This window comes from Trichoplusia ni, chromosome 14 (assembly GCF_003590095.1).
Source record: "Trichoplusia ni isolate ovarian cell line Hi5 chromosome 14, tn1, whole genome shotgun sequence".
In the NCBI taxonomy this organism is placed as follows: Eukaryota; Metazoa; Arthropoda; class Insecta; order Lepidoptera; family Noctuidae; genus Trichoplusia; species Trichoplusia ni.
In genome coordinates this window covers 4,751,348-4,774,505 of record NC_039491.1, presented here as the reverse complement: position 1 = coordinate 4,774,505, position 23,158 = coordinate 4,751,348, and the positions used below count along the sequence as shown (strand labels likewise).

Genomic DNA, 23,158 nt, shown 5'->3' with positions numbered 1-23,158 from the left:
TGCCCCAATGTTTTCAAATATCTGTGTTCAAAGTAATTTAATAGAAATGAATGAACGTTTTGTAAGTACTTAACTAAGTTATTTATAAATTTTGCACGATGCCTGCGCCTGCCGTATTCAAAGAAATTACGGTAAGGATCGTTTGGGCCTTGCTGAATATTGAGCCTTACCTTATAAAAGACCTTACGCATAATTACTGCTCTTTCATTGTCATTTATTGCTTCCCTTGATATTTGTTGCCCTTATCGGACGAATTTATTGCCTTAAGAAGGCAATATGTATTTACAACAAGGGCAAATTGTTTAGTAATATCGATTTGCTTTTAGATACATTAATATAATTTAAAGATGGGTTGACGTTATTTGAAATGTTTCAGTTACATGGGTATTGCATTATCATTATCATAGTCACCATAAAATATAATTTATTAAAATTAAGATATATTTAAATGCAAATTGACTATCGGTTGTCATTATAAAGATGACAAATCACAATGCTAACTGCAGTACAACGTGTCATACATTAAGTGATACTATTGAGTTACATACAACTGCAGACGGCCATTCATTACAAATTAACTTCCATCACACAATGCAATCCAATTGATCACAATGTAAATATCTCTGATAGTTTCAATGACGTGCACATCCTAAATTAGGGCGACAATAGCCATTGTACTATATATGTCCAAAGAAGTGAAGGAAATGACTATCTCTTGCCTATTGAATCGTATCTGATCCACAATGAATACATAAGCAAGAAACGTTGACTAAGTCAAGGTAACATAAAATCTTAATTACTGATTACATCACACCTACGTATTATATTGTCTTAGATGTTTTTGTATTGGCTTATTTGTTCACTAACAAACCTGTCTTTCCTTATGTTGCGTCACGCAAATAAGCCTGTAATCTTTCACTGATGAATACGGTATCGATATCCGGCCATACACGGAAAGAATGAATTGCTTCTCCGAATATCTATTATAATCTATGTAAACAAAAACTTTTAATTGCGTATTCAAATTACTTATCATTTGGTGTATAAAAATAAGCGAAACTTTTAATCAAGTACACACTCAATCAATAATTCGTGATGTTAACAGCAACAAACATCAGTTCCCTAACTGTAGGTTACTACTTTTTTCAGGACTCTCTACCACGCGGTCACCACACACTGTCTGCCTCATCCCACCACCTGCACCGAGGCGCCCAGTCCTTTGACGCGTCATCAAACAGCAGCGGGATTTCTTCGACCCACGTCGTTGAAATTCACAGCACAAATGGATCTGATACGTCATCACGATGGGGCAACTCGCTTGGCAGTCATGGCTCATCATCAGGACTCGTATCCATAGCGACAGAAAACAACAATGTCAAATTTACTGCTCCTCATTGCCTTGACAACCTTCAGGCCCCCAAAGATTCCAAAGACCTCCCGACACCGTCGTCAACGCCCACCACGTCAAGAAAGTCTCGAAGGAGATCGAATCTCTTCACGCCTTCCAAAAAGGGCGACGATAGGCTTAAGAATGGAGAGCTCGGCTCAGGAAGAGCTATTCCCTTAAAACAGGGCTACTTGTACAAGAAAAGTAGTAAGGCATTGAACAAAGAATGGAAGAAGAAATATGTCACGTTATGTGATGATGGAAGGCTAACTTATCATCCAAGCTTACATGTAAGTAGACCATCGCACAATTCTTTAAGGCGTAAATTTGTTTTATACCCTCCAAAATCTTGAACACCTTTCAAACTTAAATTTTAAGATACCATTACAATTTATGAATTGGTTTTCAGGATTACATGGAAGATGTAAACGGGAAGGAGATCTCTCTGCAGTACGTAACTGTGAAGGTTCCGGGTCAGAAACCCAGGGGCTCCAAGTCTATCATCACAACTGTGCCCGGTTACAACGGGTACAGCAGTCTTGACATACATGACAGCATTGGAGGTCTCTCAATTGGTATGTATCTGTGTCAATAGAAATGATTTCAATAAAATGTTTCAATTAGATTTATCTTGTCTGCATTTACTTTAACTCGAAATACTCAAAAACATGCCATGAACTATACATGCTCCCTTCCTTGGGTACCTATTTGCAATGAATATCAACAAAAAGTGTACAGAATCAAGTTATTTAGTAGCAGTAGCAGTAATATTTTAAATTGTATGTGAAAATAATTTTAAAATTGTCAGGCTACAAGGACAAGCCAACGCGAGCCACGGACAAAGCTTTGCTCTCAGCATTTGAAACCATGAAGGAGCCTGCTACTAGCCGACAGTCTCTTGCATCGGAAGTCGAGGTCGGATCCACTAATGGACAAGATAAGGATACACCACATGTTAAGAAGCGACATCGACGGATGAAGAGCAGTGGCGTTAAGAAAGATGGTGATGAAGGTGAGTTCTAGCACGAATTATTCAAATAAAGTGGACGAAAAGAGATAAACTAATCTACCATGAATGCCTAAACGTGAAATAAAAAATTCATTATGGTTTGAGTTTGGATGAATAGCACGTTTCGTTGCAATAGTTTTTTCGTGTTATTAGTGTGTGTCAAACACCATTTATAAGCATGAAAGTTTAATCATTATTTCGTTACAGACGGCGAATACGCGACGTCGTGCGAGTTCACGATAGTGAGCCTGGACGGCAAGCGCTGGCGCTGGGAGGTGTGCGGCGGGGCGGGCGGCGCGGCGGGCGCGGGCGCGGCCGCCGCCGAGCGGGACGCCTGGGTCGCCGCCGTCGAGGCGCAGATACTCGCCTCGCTGCAGGGACGGGTGTGTACCTACGTCATTATCACATATTTTTCCAATCAGGGGAAATCTTCAAAGAGCTCCTTCCATACCGGAAAAGACTGATTCAGACCTGCTTGTTCATTAAAGTTCAATCAGGTTCTAAAGCTCGCATCAGTGGCAAGGAGAGGATCCAATTAAATTAATTTATTTTCTGAAGTTGTCGATGGGATTAGCATGATCAAAATAACAAATTCAGTATTTTAACACATTGCCCTCATAGACTCGGGATAACTTGTCCCTACAGTGATTTTTCAGTCTTTTTACTTATGAGTTGGTAAAAAGCATTCTAAAAATAACGTAATTTTATGAACACCCATCCATAACATAACCTGTGTCTTGCAGACGTCCCGGCAGCCGATGCCGACGGGAGCGAACTCGACGGGCGACGTGCGCGCCACCTACTACATCCGCAGGGTGCACGGGAACGACAAGTGCTGCGACTGCGGAGCTGCCGGTAACAACTTACTTTATTCTTACAAATCTGATATAAATGTATTGGTTAGAGATTCTATATAAAATTCTTCTTAGAATTACTTCGATCCGACAATCGCAACAACTGAAGAAGCTAAAAAAAATATGAATAAGCCGTTTTATTTGTTGGTAACAAGCACAATAGCTAAATTTATTTTTATTTCCAGATCCTGACTGGGCGAGCTTAAACCTAGGCGTTCTGATATGCATTGAATGTTCCGGCGTACACAGGAATCTCGGATCTCATATATCGCGAGTACGATCGTTGGATCTCGATGAGTGGCCGTAAGTATCTTGATATAGTTCCGGGACTCAACTTATTTCTTGCAAGCGAGCAGTTTACTAGGTTTTACCTAAATTAATATACGGGTACACCCTTCAAACTATAACAGACAAACAGACAAGTTACCATAATTGAAGTATGGGTTTAATATGAAAGTATTGGTTATGCATGACCAATCAGGCAAGTAGTCGACATTTTCTTAATGTATATGTTTTTATTGCTACAGATTGAGTCATGTGAGCGTAATGGTGTCTCTGGGGAATGATCTCGCGAATTCGATATGGGAGGCTGATCTGAGGGGCCACGTGAAACCCATGGCCACATCTAGTCGGGAGGAGAAAGAAAGGTAACTATCGTATTATTATAAAGTCTAACCGGCTCTTTGGTATGAACCATGTTATCAGACTATTCGTTATATATTCGACAAGCTGTTGCCGATCGATGGCCGATTGCATTATAGAGCGTTCGTATTATTGATAACGCAGTTGCCTTAAGCCGATTCCGTGTTATCGAGTTTGGGAACGCCCGTACTCAAAATAATATATTATTTTGTTACTTCTCAGTATTCACTTATCGGGTATCAATCAAGGTGAATTGGAAACCCAATTATATTAATGATTAGTGATAATTGATAACGATTTTTTATAGATTATGGAACAGTCACTTGTCTGAATAAATATCGTATATCAATCACATCTACATAACCAGTATATGGACAAAGAAAGTAGCACAACATTTATTTGTTATTTAAGAAAATAGTGAGGTGTATGAGAATGTTACTCATCAATTTATGTATTGAACACTTAGAAACAATGATTATTAATTGTTTTACTTATTCATTCTTACCATGGAGGACATTGTTTATTTATACATGTGAATTTCATGATTTTCAATTTAAACCGTAAATTCTATTTCATCCTAAGCAGAAACGTACAAACAATGTAAACAACACAGGAAATTGTTACTTTTATTTTTGTATTTTTTGCTTTGTTATTGTAATTACCTTCGCATGCCAAGAAGAAATGTATCATGCTTGATATGTCAGGTGAATATTGGTTGAAGTTTTTTGTAACCATGTTAATTACTACCCTATGCAACGTACTGTTTTGATTGGTCAGACAAACATGGTTTTTCTAGGATAATTTTGTTAAACACGATGTTATAAAAGAAAGTGGAAACATAATTAGTAAAGTATAGTAATTAGTAAAACATTGTTGTTTACTTGCTACTTATTTTACTTTTAGTTTCGTAATGCCTTGTCTTTAATGTTTGTCGTATACAGCTTATAAGTATCGATAATTCATAGTAGACTCTTTTTTTTTCGGGGTTTATTATTTGCGCTTAGTTGTTGCATTTGGGGCATCGTTGGCAAGGTTTCAAACGGTCGATAATGGACGGGCACTTCAGGCAACGATAATGGTATCATAGTTTTTAATTCGTTACATTTGTCTCCAGGTGGATTCGCCTGAAGTACGAGAGGCGAGCGTTCATCAGCAGCGAGGTGCCTGCGTGTGGCGCGGAGGCGCTGCGGTCGGGCGGCGCGCGCGGCGGCGTGCCCGGCCTCATGCGCGCGCTGGCCGCGCCGCCCCCGCGCGCGCCCGCGCCCGCCGAGCGCGCGCTCGCCCTGCGCGCCGCCGCCGCCGCCGGGGACCTGGCCGCCGCGCAGCTGCTCATATGGGTGGGTTCACATCAACATAATAATATCATATCAACAGTCTGAGCAAAAATATCGGGGAAAAATATCTATAAACATTTAGGTCAAAACTAAACTACCAGCTTAAAATGAAAAAGATGCGTAATATCTTTTACTATCATTAACGATTTGGATATCCAATTAAGTCGATGTTTAAATACCCTGGCAGTAGCCGCAGTAAACTGCGTCACAATGTTAATTATGATTATTTTTTTAAATAAGTCACTCTATCACTATAACCTTAAATTCATCTAAATAAAAAGAAGAGAGGACTGCTGCCACGTCTTAAAGCAATGTATTGCAGGTGTGAAATAAAGATGTCACTCTTCGCCATATATTAAGCTGTTACGCTTCGGAAACCATAATAATATTACCTTGAGACGTGCTGGTAACTATCAGGTTCAAAATTAAGGCGATACAAACTGATACAGAACGCGAACAAGACCAAAATCTTAAGTCAAAAATATTTATTTACAGCACAACGGCAACCCGAACTACCCGGACGCGGACGGGCACACGTGCGTGTTCTACGCGCGCGCCGCCGCCAACCACCTGTCGGGCATCCCGACGCAGTACCCGAAGACGCTGCAGCTGTCCTGCCCGCTGCACGCCAACCCGCCGCTCAGCACCAACAGCTCCAACACCAACTCCACCAGCTCCAACTCCAGCACCAAGAGCTCCCTCAAGAACCCCGAACCGGAATGCAACTGCATCATCTTCGAACTACTTAACGCTCAATCCGCGAGCAAGGCCCTCGTCGAGCTACTCATCGGGCTACAAAACAATCAGTACATGAACGGGTATGATTCCTTAACCTCCCACAATGGCGGCGGTCTCGCCGGCTTCGGTCACAACACGCTCGGCCGGCCCTCGCTCGGCCCTAACTTGTCTCTAACGAATGGCAAATGCGGTAGCGTGGTGTAATACGTTTTTTTTTCTATAATTCTATTGATGTCGGTTTTGAAGTAAATGTTATATTGTGACTGAAGTTATTACCGTGAAGGTATAAATTATACTGAATAGTCTTGTGTACTGCAGTTTTGTAGGCAGCGATGTTCACTTATAGAAAATTAATGTGATTTTCGGTGTTTAAATGTTGATCATTTTAGAAAAATATTAGGATGACATTTTATTGCTAAATTAGTGTTGTTTTATTTTTATGCAATCCCAGTGATGAATGATTAGTTACTAAAGCTAAAATTCATAATATTTTAGAAAATTATAACTGTAGGGGTTTATTAGAATTCGAAACTATACGAAAAATATGAACATATGAACAATATATGAAACTAAATTTAAAAAAATGCACGAGTTTGATGGAATTTGTTGTGCAGCTTTAGTTCGAGGTGACAAAGAAAACTTTATCATTTAGGGTGCTATTTCTAGTCCTATTCAGATCTTTTGAAATTAAGTTATTCATTTTACATACAACTGAGAATTACAAGGGCTAACACATAGCTTTTTCTTTTATACAAAGTTTCATCTACAAAACTGCGGTCCACATTTTTGTATAATATGTGTAGTGTTTTAATATGTTAAATGTATACATATTACACACGACTGACGGTACTCTTGACGTAATCTCTGATTCATAGAAAAAAATATTCAAATTTGTTAAAATTATGTGTCTGTCAATTTGAAAGTTAATTAAATTAGACAATTGTTAGTGTAATAAAATGTGTATATTTCTGTCTTTGTTTAGTCTGTGGGCTGAATAGAGGTAGTTAAGGCTGGAACCACTTACTGCAACGTTTAAAAAGAAAAAACTGAATCACATACTAATGGTTAGCAGATCGAAAGTGTTTAATTGTGACGCGATTAACCTATAGTCTGGAAACTGGTATCCTATTCATAAAACTGCAAAAAAAGAATAGATTTTATGTTTAGACTCTTTTAAAATACTCTATTGGAACTAGCGGTAAGTGTGTACAGCCTTACTATATTTTTTTCATAACGTATTACAGTCTACATATCCGGTGTTTATAGTTCAAATTTTTAATACAATTTTTTTCTAGTGTTCTAGATTAGGTACCAATTGTATTTTAGATCACAATCATTGTTCACATTACGCAAACCAACTAGGGAAATTGTTACAATAATATTCGAAAAAAAAAATAGGTGTTTCAATTTTGTTTTCAGTGTAAAGTTCGTAATAAAAATCACTGTCACCCTTTACTTTTGTATATTTAGAAACTTTATACTTTATAGACAATTTCCATCATTGCAATCACGGTATTGTTACCGTTATAGTGTGCTACCGATAATATAAGCTAATGCTATCACAGGCATACGTAATTATATCTAGAAAAACTAGTCTACGTGACACTACGGATTTAGTACCAAATAAGTACCGTATTGACTATGCGAATGTAGCGACGCTCCGATTTAGGTTGATAGTAACCTCAACTCTTTCGAAGAGCCTGGTTTAGCTAAATTCGTTAGTCGACGTTTAAATATAGATTTATAGTTATACATTTATGTAAAGTTGCTGTGGAAATGCTACTGGTAGTCTTTTAACTTTATAATAAATGCTTACTGATAACCAGGTATTTTAAGACGACAATTGGATGTATTAAACACCAATATCATTTCCTCAGTTAACTAAGAAACCGGTACTTATTATAACCATTACAGTTTCCATAAAAGTCACAGTTTAGTATAGATACTAATCGTTTAGAAGCGAGATCTCAGCTCAATGCTATTTGTAGGGTATAGGATAATTTAGATGTAATTTCTCATGCTTTACCCTAGAGCCCTTGGGAGTGGAGTCTGTTGCTCATTAGGTGGTGTTATCAACATTCATATAAATGTTTAGTACTTTTGCTATATTATACTAATATCTACGTATGTATAGTTTGTTTATAACATTATCAGGAAAAAACAGTCATTGTTAATAAAAAGTTGAGTTATCACCTTTTACCAATATAAAATGTAACTATCATTTAATGTCAAAAGATTTTTGTGACATCATTAATGGGTAACGGGCATTTAACATTCCATTTGTATAGTATACAACACCCCAAGGGCTAAATAGTCGATGTGATATACTTAAGGTCTCCCTTAATAAACCAAAATGTACTGACCCTTCTGTGCCTACTTTTAGGTAGTACGCTTTTCGACTATAGGCCAGGAGCTATAGTACACTAAAAATATTTTACATGCATCACAAGCTCCTGGACTATTGTCTTATTTCCAATTTGTAAAGTATTTCATTGTAATCGCGTTTTAGGGTTAACCTTTTAGATGTTCGTGCTTTCAGTTTTTATTATTACAGTTGTAATGAATTCGGATTTATTATGTTTCAAGATTTGACTGATATTGCTTGAAGACCGCATACTGATAGCAAAATGTTGATTGATCACCAAACTTTTTAAATAATAACTAATGCATCTTTAAAAATGTAAATTGCTTGCAATATCAGTTTAATTTTGAAGCTAACGTTTTTAAATATGAGAGTTAAACTATAACTTTATAATTGCAAATGTCGTACAGAAATTAGGTCTCGGACTGGACTACCCACGAGGCTTGCTTAAGAAATTTATTTGACATTATACAAACAATGTAATGTAATTTATTCGATTGTGTAATAATTCTGTTGGTCACTTTCCCGCTGTTGTAATCATTGCCTTACGGTATAAAATTCATTCTATTTCAATAGTTCTTTATCGTTGAGGCCATATTTTGTCTGGCACCGCTCGTGGGCTGGATTGTACATTTTAAGCGATACCACATAATTCTTGGCTATCTCTAAGAGGGCTTTGTACAATTAAATCTACAGTTAATTATTACTTATTGATTATTTTACTTAAAACGTTACATTTCTCGTAATCGTCTTGTAAATGTTACTTACATAGAAAATTTATAATTATAATTTACGAAATGAGAAATTTAAGTTTGTTTGTACATTTAGCGATAAATTCGTTTACCGACGCAGTATTCGACACAATTGTAAAAAAAACACATTAGAATTTCTGAGCACTTTGTATAGTGAATTTTAACATTATTTTATTTAAGTCCTCTGTTGAAAATTTATTGATAATTTTAAATTATGTTATGTTGCGTTACTTGGTTCCGCAAGTGTATTAAGATTTTTTAAAGTTTTTTTTTGTAAATTCTTTTAGAAAGCCAAAGAGCTTAATTGTAAATATATCGTATTATGCAGCTGTGTTCGTTAGCTGTGGATAATTCTTTCGTTATTGTAATTTTTAAGAGATCCGTTAACGTTTTTTCTTGTGAGAATAAAATGATATGGACGTATGAATTGATTTTATTTCATTTACCTGTGTAACAATCGCTAGGTACCCCAATAAGCGCATTCATATAAGTCACTGAAATTATTTTGTCATAGGTTGACATTAGGTTTATTTATTAATATTCTACTGCTAATAAAATTTGCCTCAAACTCCTACAAAGGACTAACCGACCGATAAATATTTTATTTAGCCCCTTATAAAGTTGGTATCTGTCTATACTTATTCTTATGGGTTATTTGCTGAGTAAGAACTGACAAAAATAACATTTATATTAGGTACTTATTTACAGCTTATTTTTTTCATTAGAAAAAAGTTAAAAAGGTGTAGTTAAAAAAATTAATTACAATTCATTCAGTAGAGGAAGGCCTGTCGCTTTAAGAATCAAGGCGTTAGACGCTATTATACTGACAACTTTAGAACGTGTAACATAGATGTTACACGTTCTAAAGTTGTTGAACTTGTTTAAACATTACGTTCTAAAATGTACTGTCTTATGTTTTAACCTGTGTATTTCTTCACGCACTTCCGTTTTTTCTTGCGACGTATCATCCAAACATCTTTTCAGAATACCAATCCGCTTTGAACAAATTACCCAATTTTTCGACGGAAATGGCAAGAGATTGAAACGGGGCAACAGCTCACGGTATCAAAGGGCTCTAAGTCGAGCAAATTAACGCAACACCCATAAAGTACCTCTTTATAGCAATCTACGTTTCAAACCACAAGGCGGGTACACATAGCATGCATACAGAGAATTCAAAGGAGGATATTATCCGAGAAAACATAGAGAGTGAAATTCGTGTCGTAAACTCTGTGTCAAGCGTTTCGTGGCTAATCCTAAAGTGATTCTAGAGTTAAGCTCGGTGCGCGGCCGAGATCAAGAGCTTTAACTATAGAAGTAATCAGGTCTTTGTGTCCGACCCTTTGTGTTTACTAGTGTAATGTTCTTATGTTAACGAAGCGACTAGGCAAGTATTGTTTTTGTTAGTACATTTGTTTTACGTAGGTGGCGTTCGGTAGCGTAGCTTTCACATACCTACCTACTTAGGTTTCGCTTCCTTATATAAAAAAGAGACAAAAGAAATATGTACATTTTGCGTTAAAAAATTACCTTCTTAAATTACTAATTTACTTTCCCATAAATATATGTATGTTTAATAACTAAAGTCATGCTGACAATTTCTAAAGTCGATTATTTCATCTTTCTAAAAGCTTACATTTTCTTTGAAGCATTCATCGCTTCAGTCTGATATTTGAATATGGTTGTGTGCACAGTCAGACGTCAACTGCAGGTAACTAAGTTTGCACTCCCTAGTTCCTTATGAAGAGTTAGTTAGATCCGGCGTTCTAGAGACGAGAGAGGTAAGTACCTATAAAGTTTGTATTCATCAAATGGAATTTGTGTTTTAAATATGAAAAGAAAATAAAAGCAAGAAGTTGCGGTTAGTGGAAATAGGATCGTAATAGCAAGTCTGCCTACTGTGTACCCACTACTAAGAAAATGGCTCCTGCAAATCCTTACAAGATTTTCTATTCTGAGCCACTTGGAATCATTCTACGCGGTATGTGTTTACCTACTTCCATCGAATGGTGATTTTTGCAGCTTTGCCCAGCGGTCTGCGCTGCGGATTTTTATCTTGCATGAGACTGACTGATTATTTCTTTCTCCACTTGCATCTACTTTTGAACATAGCCCTCGAAAAGTAGTAAAAAGTGCTACTCTCAGTTAAACTAACTAAACTCTGACTATGTGTCTGACTCATATATCCATAAGCCAACATATTAAGTATGTACTAAATTCACAGATAGGCAGGTAGTCCAATTATTTCTAGAATAACTCCGTAACTTTAATTGTTTATACAGGAATAACCCTCGTGTCAGTTGCAAGTATTTGAAACTTGGCTCTCAGTGCAATGTTTGGTAGTTTGCAGAGCATTCCCAACGGCCAGGAAACACTAATTGATAAAGTATGTTGGCGTGGACTTAGATTCCGCTGGTCTGAAGTTCATTTTAGCTGCATCAATTGTTATAGGCTTTTAAGGGCCATGAGAAGTAGTTTGGTAACCAAGGTTGTATCAGGACTCATATTGCTTGAGATCTAAATACGATAAAACAAAGCACTCAAAACTATTACAAAGTTCAAGTTATTTTTTGATCTAATTAAGGGCCGGAATGGCCGAGAGCCCGTGTCCTATACTTTACTATAATAATTCGTCTCTAGTAAAGTAGGTTTAAGATCTGGAGAGGACATAACGACTTGGACTTTTAAAATAACCCATCGTTCCCGAGAGGTTGAAACGAGGTAATATTTCAGAAAATATTTAACGGGCCATTAGATTTTAAAATTAGGTAGAAGTTTGATTCAATGAAATTATCTAAGTTTTATAATTAACTTTTATAAGGCTTGACACGCCAGAACCAAATTACTTATCTTCTTCTCTAATATATAAAATTTCCGTGTCACGATTATAGTTACCGTACTCCTCCGAAATGGTTCGAGCGATTTTTATGAAATTTTGTACACATATTGGGTAGGTCTGAGAATAGAACAACATCTATTTTTCATACCTCTAAATGATAAGGGTTGCTCACACTAAAAAATATATTTTATTTTTTTGCACGAAATTTTTTGTTTTTATTTTTTTTATAATGTGGCATTAAAAATACATACAATAGAAAAAAATATATTCGGCAAAACAACGTTTGCTGGGTCAGCTAGTTATAGTAAAAAATAAACTGTAAATAATTGAATAACGGAACGACCGATAAATGTAAGGTTCACAAAGGATCACGCATTTGTGAAATACATAAAATATTTATAAAACTACAAACTTATCTTTACCGGTTAGAGTGCCGCTAGTAGCGCTATTTTTACTTTAAATCCTGTTAAAATTCGTCCAAATTTTAGTTCAGAGTTTCGTCACAGGCAAAAATACATTTGCCTCACTTTACTTGCGAGATTGTGCCGTCAAATACCCGACCGATTGCTGAATGAAGACGGCCAATCACATTGTCTGGCACTTATTGAATTTCCATTATCCCGTTGCTCTCTGCAGTACTGTCTGAAGATATTCTTTAAAGCTTATTTTGTAGATATTAAAGTTATATTTGACGTTCGCTAGAAATCCATAAAGTAAAAATAGGAACGAAAGAGGAGAGATCCAATTGAAAATTCTTTTTCTAACCTTAGGAGCAGTAATAAAAGTCGTCTGTAGAAAGAGTTCTTGCATGAATAAATTGAAACTTCAGTTTATATCAAAGAGTTTTATCTGCTTTAAAATGACTCTAAAATTAAATGTGCGCATTTAGAGTACTAAACTTAGCCAACTATCGATTTGGCAATCGTTTGAAGATTAATCTTTGGTTGCAGTCAGCTGTCGACTTTTGGAGTTTAAAACCTCGGCTGCCAGATGGTTTTTGAATGGAGATTTATTATTTTTAAGCAGAAAAATAAAGGTAACAAAACTCCTTTACATTAGAAAACCTATTCTTAGAATGGTGGCAGTGTTCGTAAATAAAGAATATAACAAGTCCGTGAGATTTACAAGCAATCTAGTCTGTCAGTCAGTCTTATTACGTAAACAATTCTATCACTTCTAAGAAAGGTTGGGGCGAAACTGTCACTATACCAAGTACAGGTATTATCTGGCTCAATCCTTAACTACCCGTTACAATATTCAGACCCGAACATTACGTTAGAATGGAAGCTCATGAATTATTTACACGCTTTTCCCTTAGTTCCTTTCTTCCTTCACCTGTGGATTTACCACCAGTATTGTTTCAGATCTGGAAGCGAGATACCGCTCTAAAAGACGTAGTCTATGGTGCCTTTTCCACAAATACCCCGTAATACTTTTAGAGGTAGGCAACTTGAATCATGAATGTTTTCGATGCATCGCTGAGGTGTTTGGTAATCGATTTGGAAATCCTCAATGATGGAGATTGAATAGGCGACATTTTTTCTGTCGAATCGTTTTGTTTTCCTTAAAGAATAGTTTGTTGAGGAAGCTACATCAAAGCGAATATTGATAGCGACTATTCCTTTTTCTTATTGTTTTTACTTTAACATGTTTCGTTTGTTTTGGGTTTCTATTGAAGAATTTATCACGATTGGGTAGTTAGCAAACTTAGTCTATTTGTATATTTATTTCTCGTTCACTTTACCAATACTACTAACAAAATTTGATGTCAGAATGTATCGACTTAAAACGAAATTTTAATTTTGCATTGTAAACCAAAATGAAAAAAATAATGGTATTTTTAGTCGAGTTACGTGGGCAACACAGGAACTAAGAATGTTTTTCACCTTATAAAATACGTTGTTTCTTTTGGGAAATTTCAGAGAAATAACGAAGGAGTATTTCATGCCTAGTACGGTTATAAAACTATTTTTACACTCCAAAGCTGACTGAGCGATGTAATAATATTATTGCAAGATTCAGAGTTCTAGTCACGTCTTAGAATGATGTGTTGAGTTTAAAAATTGTACTCTAGTGTAGTACAATCTACAAGTAGTGTATCCAGCGTACAGCTTTCAGGAGAATTTATATGGCAAACATTTCCGGAAATTGTCTGCGACGGTTCAGAACGAGTTTCCACAACGTTTTCCTAAGGAAAATATATTTTCATGCACTTTTGAAAGTATTAAATATGAAAAGTTTTCACTTACATAAATTTATATTACGAGTAATACGAGTAACTGTGAATGGATTTAATACTGAGTCAGACTTAATAAAATTCTACGCATGGGTTGGGTAGGATAATAGGTTTACGTTTGTTCGAAACATCCGGCGAAGTACCAGTGTGATCTTTTCAAAGTTATTTGTACTTTCTTGCTTCTGTTTAGACACTTCTGATGAACGGAGATGAAAAAATCGTGAGGAAGCCTAGTATCCAAATATTGGAATCTGAAATCCACCGTGAGCTAGCTTGGTCATCAACGCTCAAACTTTCCCTTCACTTGAAGAGGCCAGTGCCCAACAATGGGACGTATACAGCCTGTTATTATTGTCAGGAAAAGTCTTTATATTTTATTTTTAGTTTGAAGTCAAAGTAAATTCATCTTTTATACCGAGAGAATGTTTATAACCCCAATATGAATGCAAAAAGATTTGGCGTATCCGAAGCGTTATCGAAATCGCATGATACCGACCTAACTCGCGGAAAATTGAAGTTCGCATACTTGTACTATACGTAGGTACCTATTCTGACGTAATATCGCTGGATTTCCATAGTGATTATGGAAGTTAAACATACCGTTCGTTGCTAATGTTGCTACGTATAGTATGCTTTGATATGTTAATGTAATTTTGATGACAAACGAATATCAGGTCGTGAGATCATAATCATTTTGCTGTCTGTCTTGTTTACCTTGTAGCTAATTTTGATTGGATGCTTACATATAACATTAAATTACATAGGTATTTATGAGAGGTGTTGGGTACGTAGAAAATCCAAAATTAAATTTTTTTCTTACTTAATTTCAGAACAATTATTAACTATGCATCGAAAACATTACCTTTGAGTTATAATTATTTTTATAGAAGTTGTCTTAATGTTGTCAAATGTCAAAAAAAAATTGAGAATACTGTTTATTCCTCGCCTGTGTAATGGTACTAAGCCTATAAGTTTGTATTTTTTTGGTTATCCTAAAACAAAGCGAATGCGGCAAAAGTATGAACACACATATATTCCATAGAAACATTTAGGAATTTCAATCTTACATGGAAAGTGCCCTGTAACTACATACGATACGAAATCATTTATTTCCTCTTTGAAACTGTTATGAATTGTCCATTGAAGGTCTTTTCCGTAGAAATGTAGGAAATGTGTAAGATTCAGAAATCAAAAAGTAGCAAAATATTTTGCCTAACTTTACTCTTTAAGTACCTATCTACATTCAATTTTAGAACATACAAATGGCTTATCGCTGCAGTGAAACCATTAGCATTGAAGGGTTTTCATTCAAAAACGATGTGGTTCAGACATAAGGTCATCTTGTTCAGGTTTAGTCTGAATACGAATCTGACGCTACTCACTCCCTTTCCCAAGAAAGTGGGTGCTCATTTGGGTTTATCCACCTTCCCAAAAAAATATTATTGTGAGACCCACAAACAAGCCTGTCTTATTGTAACCTAAATAAATATATCCTGAAGCTCTAGTCATTAAATAAAACGCTTGCGTTGCTAACATAATGTAATAATGTGTTCGTTAACGACATACATAAATACTAACGATAGTAATAAAGTATATTTTATTATAGACTAGCTGAGGTCTCTTTCATTCCTAAGGAGGTTGGTTATCAAAGCTAATTAATGTGGAACCTCTATGTAAGAATGTGAAAATAACCTTTTCGGTATGTTCTTTAAGAAAGCACAATAGGAAGGAAAACTTTTCTTTTTTTTTATTCTAGCTATCCCAATACCTCAACCCACTTACCTTAGACCATAGAATACGCGAAAAAAAAAAAATTCACATTGATAATAGGCAGTAGTCTGGATATACCCACAAAGATAGGACTTCGTTATACAATAACGGGTATTTGATCCTGTCATCTTGCTAACAACGTTACGTTTCAAAAGTATTTTAATTGACGTCAAAATACTTTTGGTCCAACGTGACGTAATAACCTACGTCACAACATTAATATGAAAAGAGTGACATTTCAATTAACCTAAAGCGCTGGTAAGCAGATATGATTTTATTCAGCCATTTTTAAACACGGCTTGCGAAATAAGCACACGTAATACAGTAACTGTGGGTGCCTATCAATAATCATTGTTAATGATTATAATCTGAATGCATATTTGTTTATGGCACTTTCTGGGATAAAACGCTAAACAGGTTTTGTTAAAATTTGGTATCTGCGTAATTTAGACTTCAAAAAAGAACATAGACTCCTTTTGACGCAAATAACTGTGATTGCCGGAAGCTAAACTGCGAGTAATAGGTAATAAAACATTTGGAAAAAAAACCTCTAAAAGGAGAATAATAATGGTCCGGGTCAGGGTTTTAAAAATACGAAATAAGGGTTAGCACCAGCTAGCTATTTTAATATGTTGCTCGCCATATCAAAGCATATTTTTCCGTTTTTAGAGTCAGCTTTTTCACGTCAAAGGAAAAAATAATCACCAATACCTGTCCACCCCGTCCTAAGCGTTAGAGGAAACAAACAAAAAATAACACATATTCGAAATTTGAAAACTCTTTAAGTCCGAAGTAGGTTGAAGATAAACCTTAATTTATCGAAAAAAGAAAAACACACTCACAGTTAAAGTATTCATTATCGGTATAGCTAGGTACTGACTATTCACTAAAAGCTCTAAAGCGTTTGACCATCTGAATTGCGTAACAAAAAATAAGGGACGAAATTACAAGTATTATGGGCCTAGTCCGGCATTATGTCTGGCCTAAAACGGGTTCTTTTTATGACGACATATCATAGACGTCGTAATGTCATTATTTTTCTTCAAGGCTTTATTACAAGCTGGCTTATCACCTGAACTAAGGACGTAGTTAGTATAATCACGGTATAGCGAGGTATAATCAGTATCATTTGATATAAACAGGGATTCCATTTCAAATCTCTCTAGTTGAACGTAATGTCACTGTAGTGTGGTAATGTGTTGCAATTGACGTGATTGATTGCACCTATCTGGAACTGTGCTGCGTTTAATCCGCTTAATATTTAAGTGATTGGTCCATCTACAAACAAACATGTTTTGAATATTGTGATTTTGGTCTGGTTGATTTTGTTGCTTTACCTTGTTCCGTGTGTCGTGAAAAGCAAGTCTAATTTAGAACTACGTACTCAAAACTGGTTGAAACAGTTTTTACTGGTCAGTTGGTCTAGAAGTTAGTGACTCTGACGGCTATGACGGAGGTTCGATTTCCACCCAGGACAAAAGTTTGTGTGATGAGCATGTTTTTTTCTGTTTCTGGGTATAACGTGTGAATGTTGTAGTTGCAATCATTCGTTTTTGTCATAACCACAGAACTGAAATACAAAATCGTATTCTCTTTTTGAAGCATTTTCGCAAAAGTAAATACAACGTTTACTTCACGCTTGTTTTGTTAACAAAGGGAACTCGCTCTGTGTTGCAATAACGTATAACAGAATTCCACCACTACGGATGCTTGTGTATTCAAATGCAGGAAGCAAGCTTTGTGGCAAAACACACACACATTATTAAAGCTTAGTTCGTTTATGGGTAACAAAAAATACGAAAATGAAACCTACTGCGTGGGTATAGACGATTTTTTTGTTTGACTGTAGGTCAAATAACTTGAAGGGAATAATAATACATGTATGCTATGAAAATAGGTAAGTGCTAGTTGTAGATTGTGGATTACTAAAACAGCTTATAATCTTTCTCTAATAGGCACTGGGTACTCTCAAATTTAAAGAGTAATCAGATTAGCTTTTTCAGGGACTTTTGTATTTGAAAAAAAAAAATTCTTTATTGTTACTCGTATGTTTTAGTTCAGTTTATAAAATATTACGTGAAATGAACACCTTTTGAATACATAATAGACATAAGAGAGGACTTGAATTTGAAGTTTTTATCGGGAACAGTGCCAAGCCTTCAGCCTTTTGCTAAAAATTTCCCACAGGAACAACCCAATTACACTTAGCAACACTTCAAATCGAACCCAGTGGGACTGAAAAAAGACAGTTTTACGTAGAAGAAAAGTGAACATCGTAAGGAAAGTGCAAAGTAATTGTATTTGAATAAATTGCTTTAAATTATGTTATTTACTTGTTTTTTTTCAACAGGTTCAAAGCTCATATGAAATCAGTGACAAATATAAATGTAATGGTTAAAAAAAACAAAGGCTAAGAAAAACATTCTTTTGTCAATTAAATTTTGATGCTGATGCTGATGAAAAATACCCGAAAACTCTGCCTTTGTAAATTACTCCAGACAAATTACAGTATAGTAAAATGCCATTGAAATTTTAGCCATTTTAAGTCTTTATTAATTTTAGCAATTCTTCCTCATCGTTTCAACAAGGAAAGTAATCAAAATGTAAATTCGCTTTTAGTAACAAAATGGATGATTTCATTAATTTGATATTCTTCCATCACACTAGAAATTGTAGGAGGAGCTCGTGGCTAAGCTATAACCGCATAAGTAATTCGATCGCAGGTTAAGCTATGCTTGACGCGGTTGGTCCGTAGATGGGTGACCATCTTTGTCATAACGAGTTCCTCCGTGTTTCGGAAGGCACGTTAAATTGTGGGTCCCGGCTGTTATTCCTACATCTTTGACAGTCGTTACAAGTAGTCAGAAGCTTGAAAAAGTCTGACAGCCAGTCTAACCAAGGGTAACCAAGGGTCTATCGTGTTGCCCAGGTAACTGGGTTAAGAAGGTCAGATAGGCAGTCGCTCCTCGTAAAACACTGGTACTAAGCTGAAACCGGTTGGACTGGTAGCCGACCCCGACATAGGTGGGAAAAGGCTAGATGAATGACACTAGAAATTGTATTAAGAAGTCAAGAAAAAAATATTATTATAGCACAAAAACTAAAAACGCTTAATAGATGTACTGGTGTCGCTCTATGCTGCGTTTTGTTGTGTTTTTCTACAATTAGGTACTCCTACAATAACAGGTACTACAAACCCGTACTACAAAATTTTGTTCTATTATCAATAGTTTCAGTTCTATTATAGTTTTAGCAGCGTACGCAGAAATAGTTTTTTCATTTGACTCCTTGGGTTACGATATCGCAATTTTCTTACGGAACGCTAATACTTTTGAAAATAAATGATAGCAAATGTTAACCGGATATAATGTAGCTTTTCAACAGTGAAAGAATTTTTCAAATCGGTCAAGTAGTTTCGAAGCCTATTCGTGTCAAACAAACAAACAACCAAATCTTTCCCCTTTATAATGTTTGTGTAGACTTTGAGTCGTGATGATAGACCCATCCAAGCTATGTTGTAGAGCCACCTGTCCAAGTGTTGTTGTAGAGTTCTCTGTTGTTCTTCACACATCGTCATTAAAACTGAAAGTATCAAAGAAACTCGTTTGTATGATAATGGTAAACTCATGTAGTACCTGTCATTAAAATGTCAGTTCGTATTGATTGCAGTTTAGATGTGTGGAGATAATGAACGAGTACTCACTTCTGTGTAGGCACGCTTCTAGGTACCGAACGCAAAAAAAAATACATTAAACGAAATTATTTATATTGTTTTCTATTTTTATTACAAGAAACTGACACGTGCTGATAATGTCTAATGATGCCTTAAGACAGGCAATGTGGATTTCTATTGGTAAAATAATTACAAATAGCTTTTTTTTAATAGATCTACTAACTACTTATAGTGATCACACAATTTGTTTAGAGGATAACAGAAGTCCTTGTTATGTGTTGAGCTAAATATCCCAAAACATAATACTTACAGTTTGCAAGATCTTCTTAAAAGTAGATTTTTTAATAAAAAAATCGATAAAAACATATCATGAAAATCTTTAACGTGTTCAGATATTAATGCAAAGGAAACTTCGTGAAGATACCAAGACTTCTTGTCCATTACACATTTCCATTAATTCATACTAAATCCAGGATAATATAATTTCACTTGTGAAAAGAAGTATCTTAAAACGTTACAGAAAAAGTGATTTATGTTTCACATTTTTGAAAGTCATTTACAAAGTAAATTGAGGGAAAATAATATAAAAGAAATGCTCTAACGCTGTGCTTGAGATAACGATGACCAGTGAATTCCTTTTAGATCAAAATGTTTTATAATATTTCGACTCTCGGTTTATTTTGAAGCTCGCAAAGTACTTAAGATACTTCAGATTGAATAAAATTGATGGATCGACTGTACTGTGGACTGAGAAACTAAAAATTACCTTGAGTAAGGGGCAAAAAAATACGAAAATATCTTTTTAGTTTTTTCTGCGGACTATACCTACGTATAATCTGGGTTTTATTCAGCGTGCAAGAGTGTAGTAGGATTCATTAGTGAGCCGTGTACCAACACGATAACACACAGCCCGTATAAATATAATGGCCTATAAGGGTTCCGTATGAAAATAAAAAGTATCTCTGACCTCGCTGTTGGGTAGATACAGGCTGGTGTTATTAAGTCACGTACCAGGACCTTATAAAATTAGATGAAGGCGTTGACTGCCACCTGATTCCGCGATAGTACTTAAACCTTGTTTGGTTAAAGACAAAGTTATCAAGTGACCGGTAAGTTTAAGAGGGGTTGGGCGGTGGGTATATCTATGCTGAATAGTGAAGTGAGAGAAGATAATTACTACTTACTTCGTGGGCTCTTAACTTTAAAAAAATATATATGTAAGTTTTTGTATTGTCGACTTTGCCCGAATGAATGTTAGTCGTTAAAAATCAGCCCATGACTTAGAGGTTTTAACCTTATAGGTATGTATATTTGTGACCTATACATAACAGGTCACAAATATACATACCTACACAGGAACAAACTGTCGCCTTAATTATTTTAGTGTAATATCCTTCCTCCTTTGAAAGCATAATATAATTTAGGTCTTCGTATATTACACTTACTAAGGCTGTTCATTTACTATTCATAGGTGCATAGAACACAAATATATACTGTTAGTATGATTTTATGTAAATTAATGTTTGCAGTTAATATTGCCACGGAACTACCAGCTAACAGTTCGTGGGTATGCATTTTTATAGGTAACACTGACACCATTTGCGAACGCGTTGAAACTACAATTTTATGCACAAAAGTTATGGAATTTGCAATAGTTTGTCATGCAGCGGAAAGTTTTAATTTGTTGCTGTTATTCTGAATATGAATGCTTGGAAAATTGGATGGGCCATCAGGGGTTTTTAAAATGAACAAATAACGGAATATGTTTTAACGTAAACCATTTTTGCAATCAAAGCTTTTATTTTTAAAGTAAGGGTATATACTATATCATGTGTATCCTTATTTTGGTGAGGCAGGGGTATCCTCATGGGAAACCCATCACCTCGGGGTAGGAATCGGTTGGAGACAGACTTTTACTGACTTAACCTGAACCGTCGCCGCGTCGCACAACGTCTGCGGCGTTTTGGCCGGTGCGTGGTAATGTGTAGCAATTCATCACGCACCGATAGCGGGGCAACATCGGCCTATAGGGCCTGTAAGCTGTAAAACAAAAAGAAACGAGACCTTGCTCTACACCGTTATAGTGATGTCTTGATTTGACAACTAAAGCAATCTTTAACCAGCTTGCTTTAAAAGGTAGGCCTAATGAACAAAAAGTAATCACCAGTTTTGATAACGTAAAGAATTTTTGTGTCATATTTACTTGGTAGTATTTTTTCTCCAAATTAGCATTTCGTTCTCTAAATAAAGTACACGTATAACACCTCTTAGCTACTGAGCAGCCTAAAATTAACTTAACTGTGAAAACGTTTGTATACTCCGATTTACTGCGAATCAAAAGATAATATGTTTTTATTCTTAGAAGTAGAATAAAGCATTAAAGAAACCTCCATACAAAGCCATTTTCTGGAAAACCCGAAGGTTGTATGTTTGTTGCTGTGACTACATTTAGTGTAGGATTAACCACGTAACAAGAGTAGCAAATGCTACGGGCCCATGCTTCAACGCCTTTCTGACCGTAGTAATAAGCTCTCCATTTTCCCACGTTTTTAATACAGGCACTATTTTTTCCTTTAAATTGAACTCTGCCCGCACAATTAATTGTTTGTACTAATTACACTCAAGTTGGAAGCACAGCGACACTAACAGGAGAACAGGGTATTTAACTGAAAAAAAAATGAAAACGTATTTTTTCTTATCACACTTGATCTTGAACACTTTTGTACTTTTAGGTTTGTTATATGTTCTTTGTTTTTAGGGGATTGGCGCTGTATGTCGAGATACAGGTTCTTCCTAGTTCGGCTACATAGGCTCTCACGTTGTTTTATACCATAACTACTAGCCGATAAGATTATGTAACTAAATTTTGTATCTTTTTGTGAAATAAATATTATTATTATTATTTGTATCTCTTTTCATTCACGGGTTAACTTCATGAGGAGAAACCTAGTCCTTTGAACAGGGACAAAGGTCTAACATGCAGAGGAATTCTTGAGAACTTTAATCTACAATGTTATGGGGCATCTACTAGGGATCATTCACCTCCGCTGTATGGGAGAAGGGACATGAAGAATCCGTTATTATTATTATTATCTTGTAAATAAAAAATTGAAGTTATTTAAAAACTCGTGTGACGTCACTTACCAGTACGGTTTTTACTAGTAAGATTTAAATTTATAGCTCCCACTACTAAGCTTAATTAGTGCTTGACAACTAGAGCAATGCTATGATAGATTTATATTATGAGATTAAGTCAAAGACCCTATTTCAGAACCTAAAGCAAACCTAAGGGCCCTGTTGGTCCCCCGCTGGTTTAATCCGTCACTGTATTCATTTTACCTTTTCTCTCTGCATGGTGACTCAATTAGTTAGACTTAGTTCAGTGTGTCCCGTTAATTGTGTAGTTAGCTACTTCCGATGTCGGATTGGCCACTGTTTTTTGTTTGTCGCCCCTATTCCGAGCTCTGATGGGAAATTCGTTTTTGTTTTTACAGTCGTTTTCGTTTTTTGGCAGAACCCACATATGTCGGGAATGAAAACAGTCACCTTTTCCTTTCCTGTC

The 23,158-nt window shown here is 35.8% G+C and overlaps 1 protein-coding gene across 2 annotated transcripts in view; it reads left to right on the top strand.

Annotated features, from left to right (window-relative positions):
* The window catches only part of LOC113500520 (centaurin-gamma-1A), a 175,147-nt gene extending 165,642 nt beyond the window's left edge, over positions 1-9,505 (top strand). For both annotated transcript variants that reach the window (XM_026881351.1, XM_026881352.1), the window contains exons 7-15: positions 1,150-1,677; positions 1,797-1,962; positions 2,196-2,399; positions 2,604-2,779; positions 3,140-3,251; positions 3,436-3,553; positions 3,778-3,897; positions 5,007-5,229; positions 5,722-9,505. In XM_026881351.1, the coding sequence (XP_026737152.1) occupies positions 1,150-1,677; positions 1,797-1,962; positions 2,196-2,399; positions 2,604-2,779; positions 3,140-3,251; positions 3,436-3,553; positions 3,778-3,897; positions 5,007-5,229; positions 5,722-6,168 (2,094 nt within the window). In that variant the 3' untranslated portion in view covers positions 6,169-9,505. The remainder of the gene's footprint in view (positions 1-1,149; positions 1,678-1,796; positions 1,963-2,195; positions 2,400-2,603; positions 2,780-3,139; positions 3,252-3,435; positions 3,554-3,777; positions 3,898-5,006; positions 5,230-5,721) is intronic.
* Positions 9,506-23,158: the final 13,653 nt, after the last annotated feature.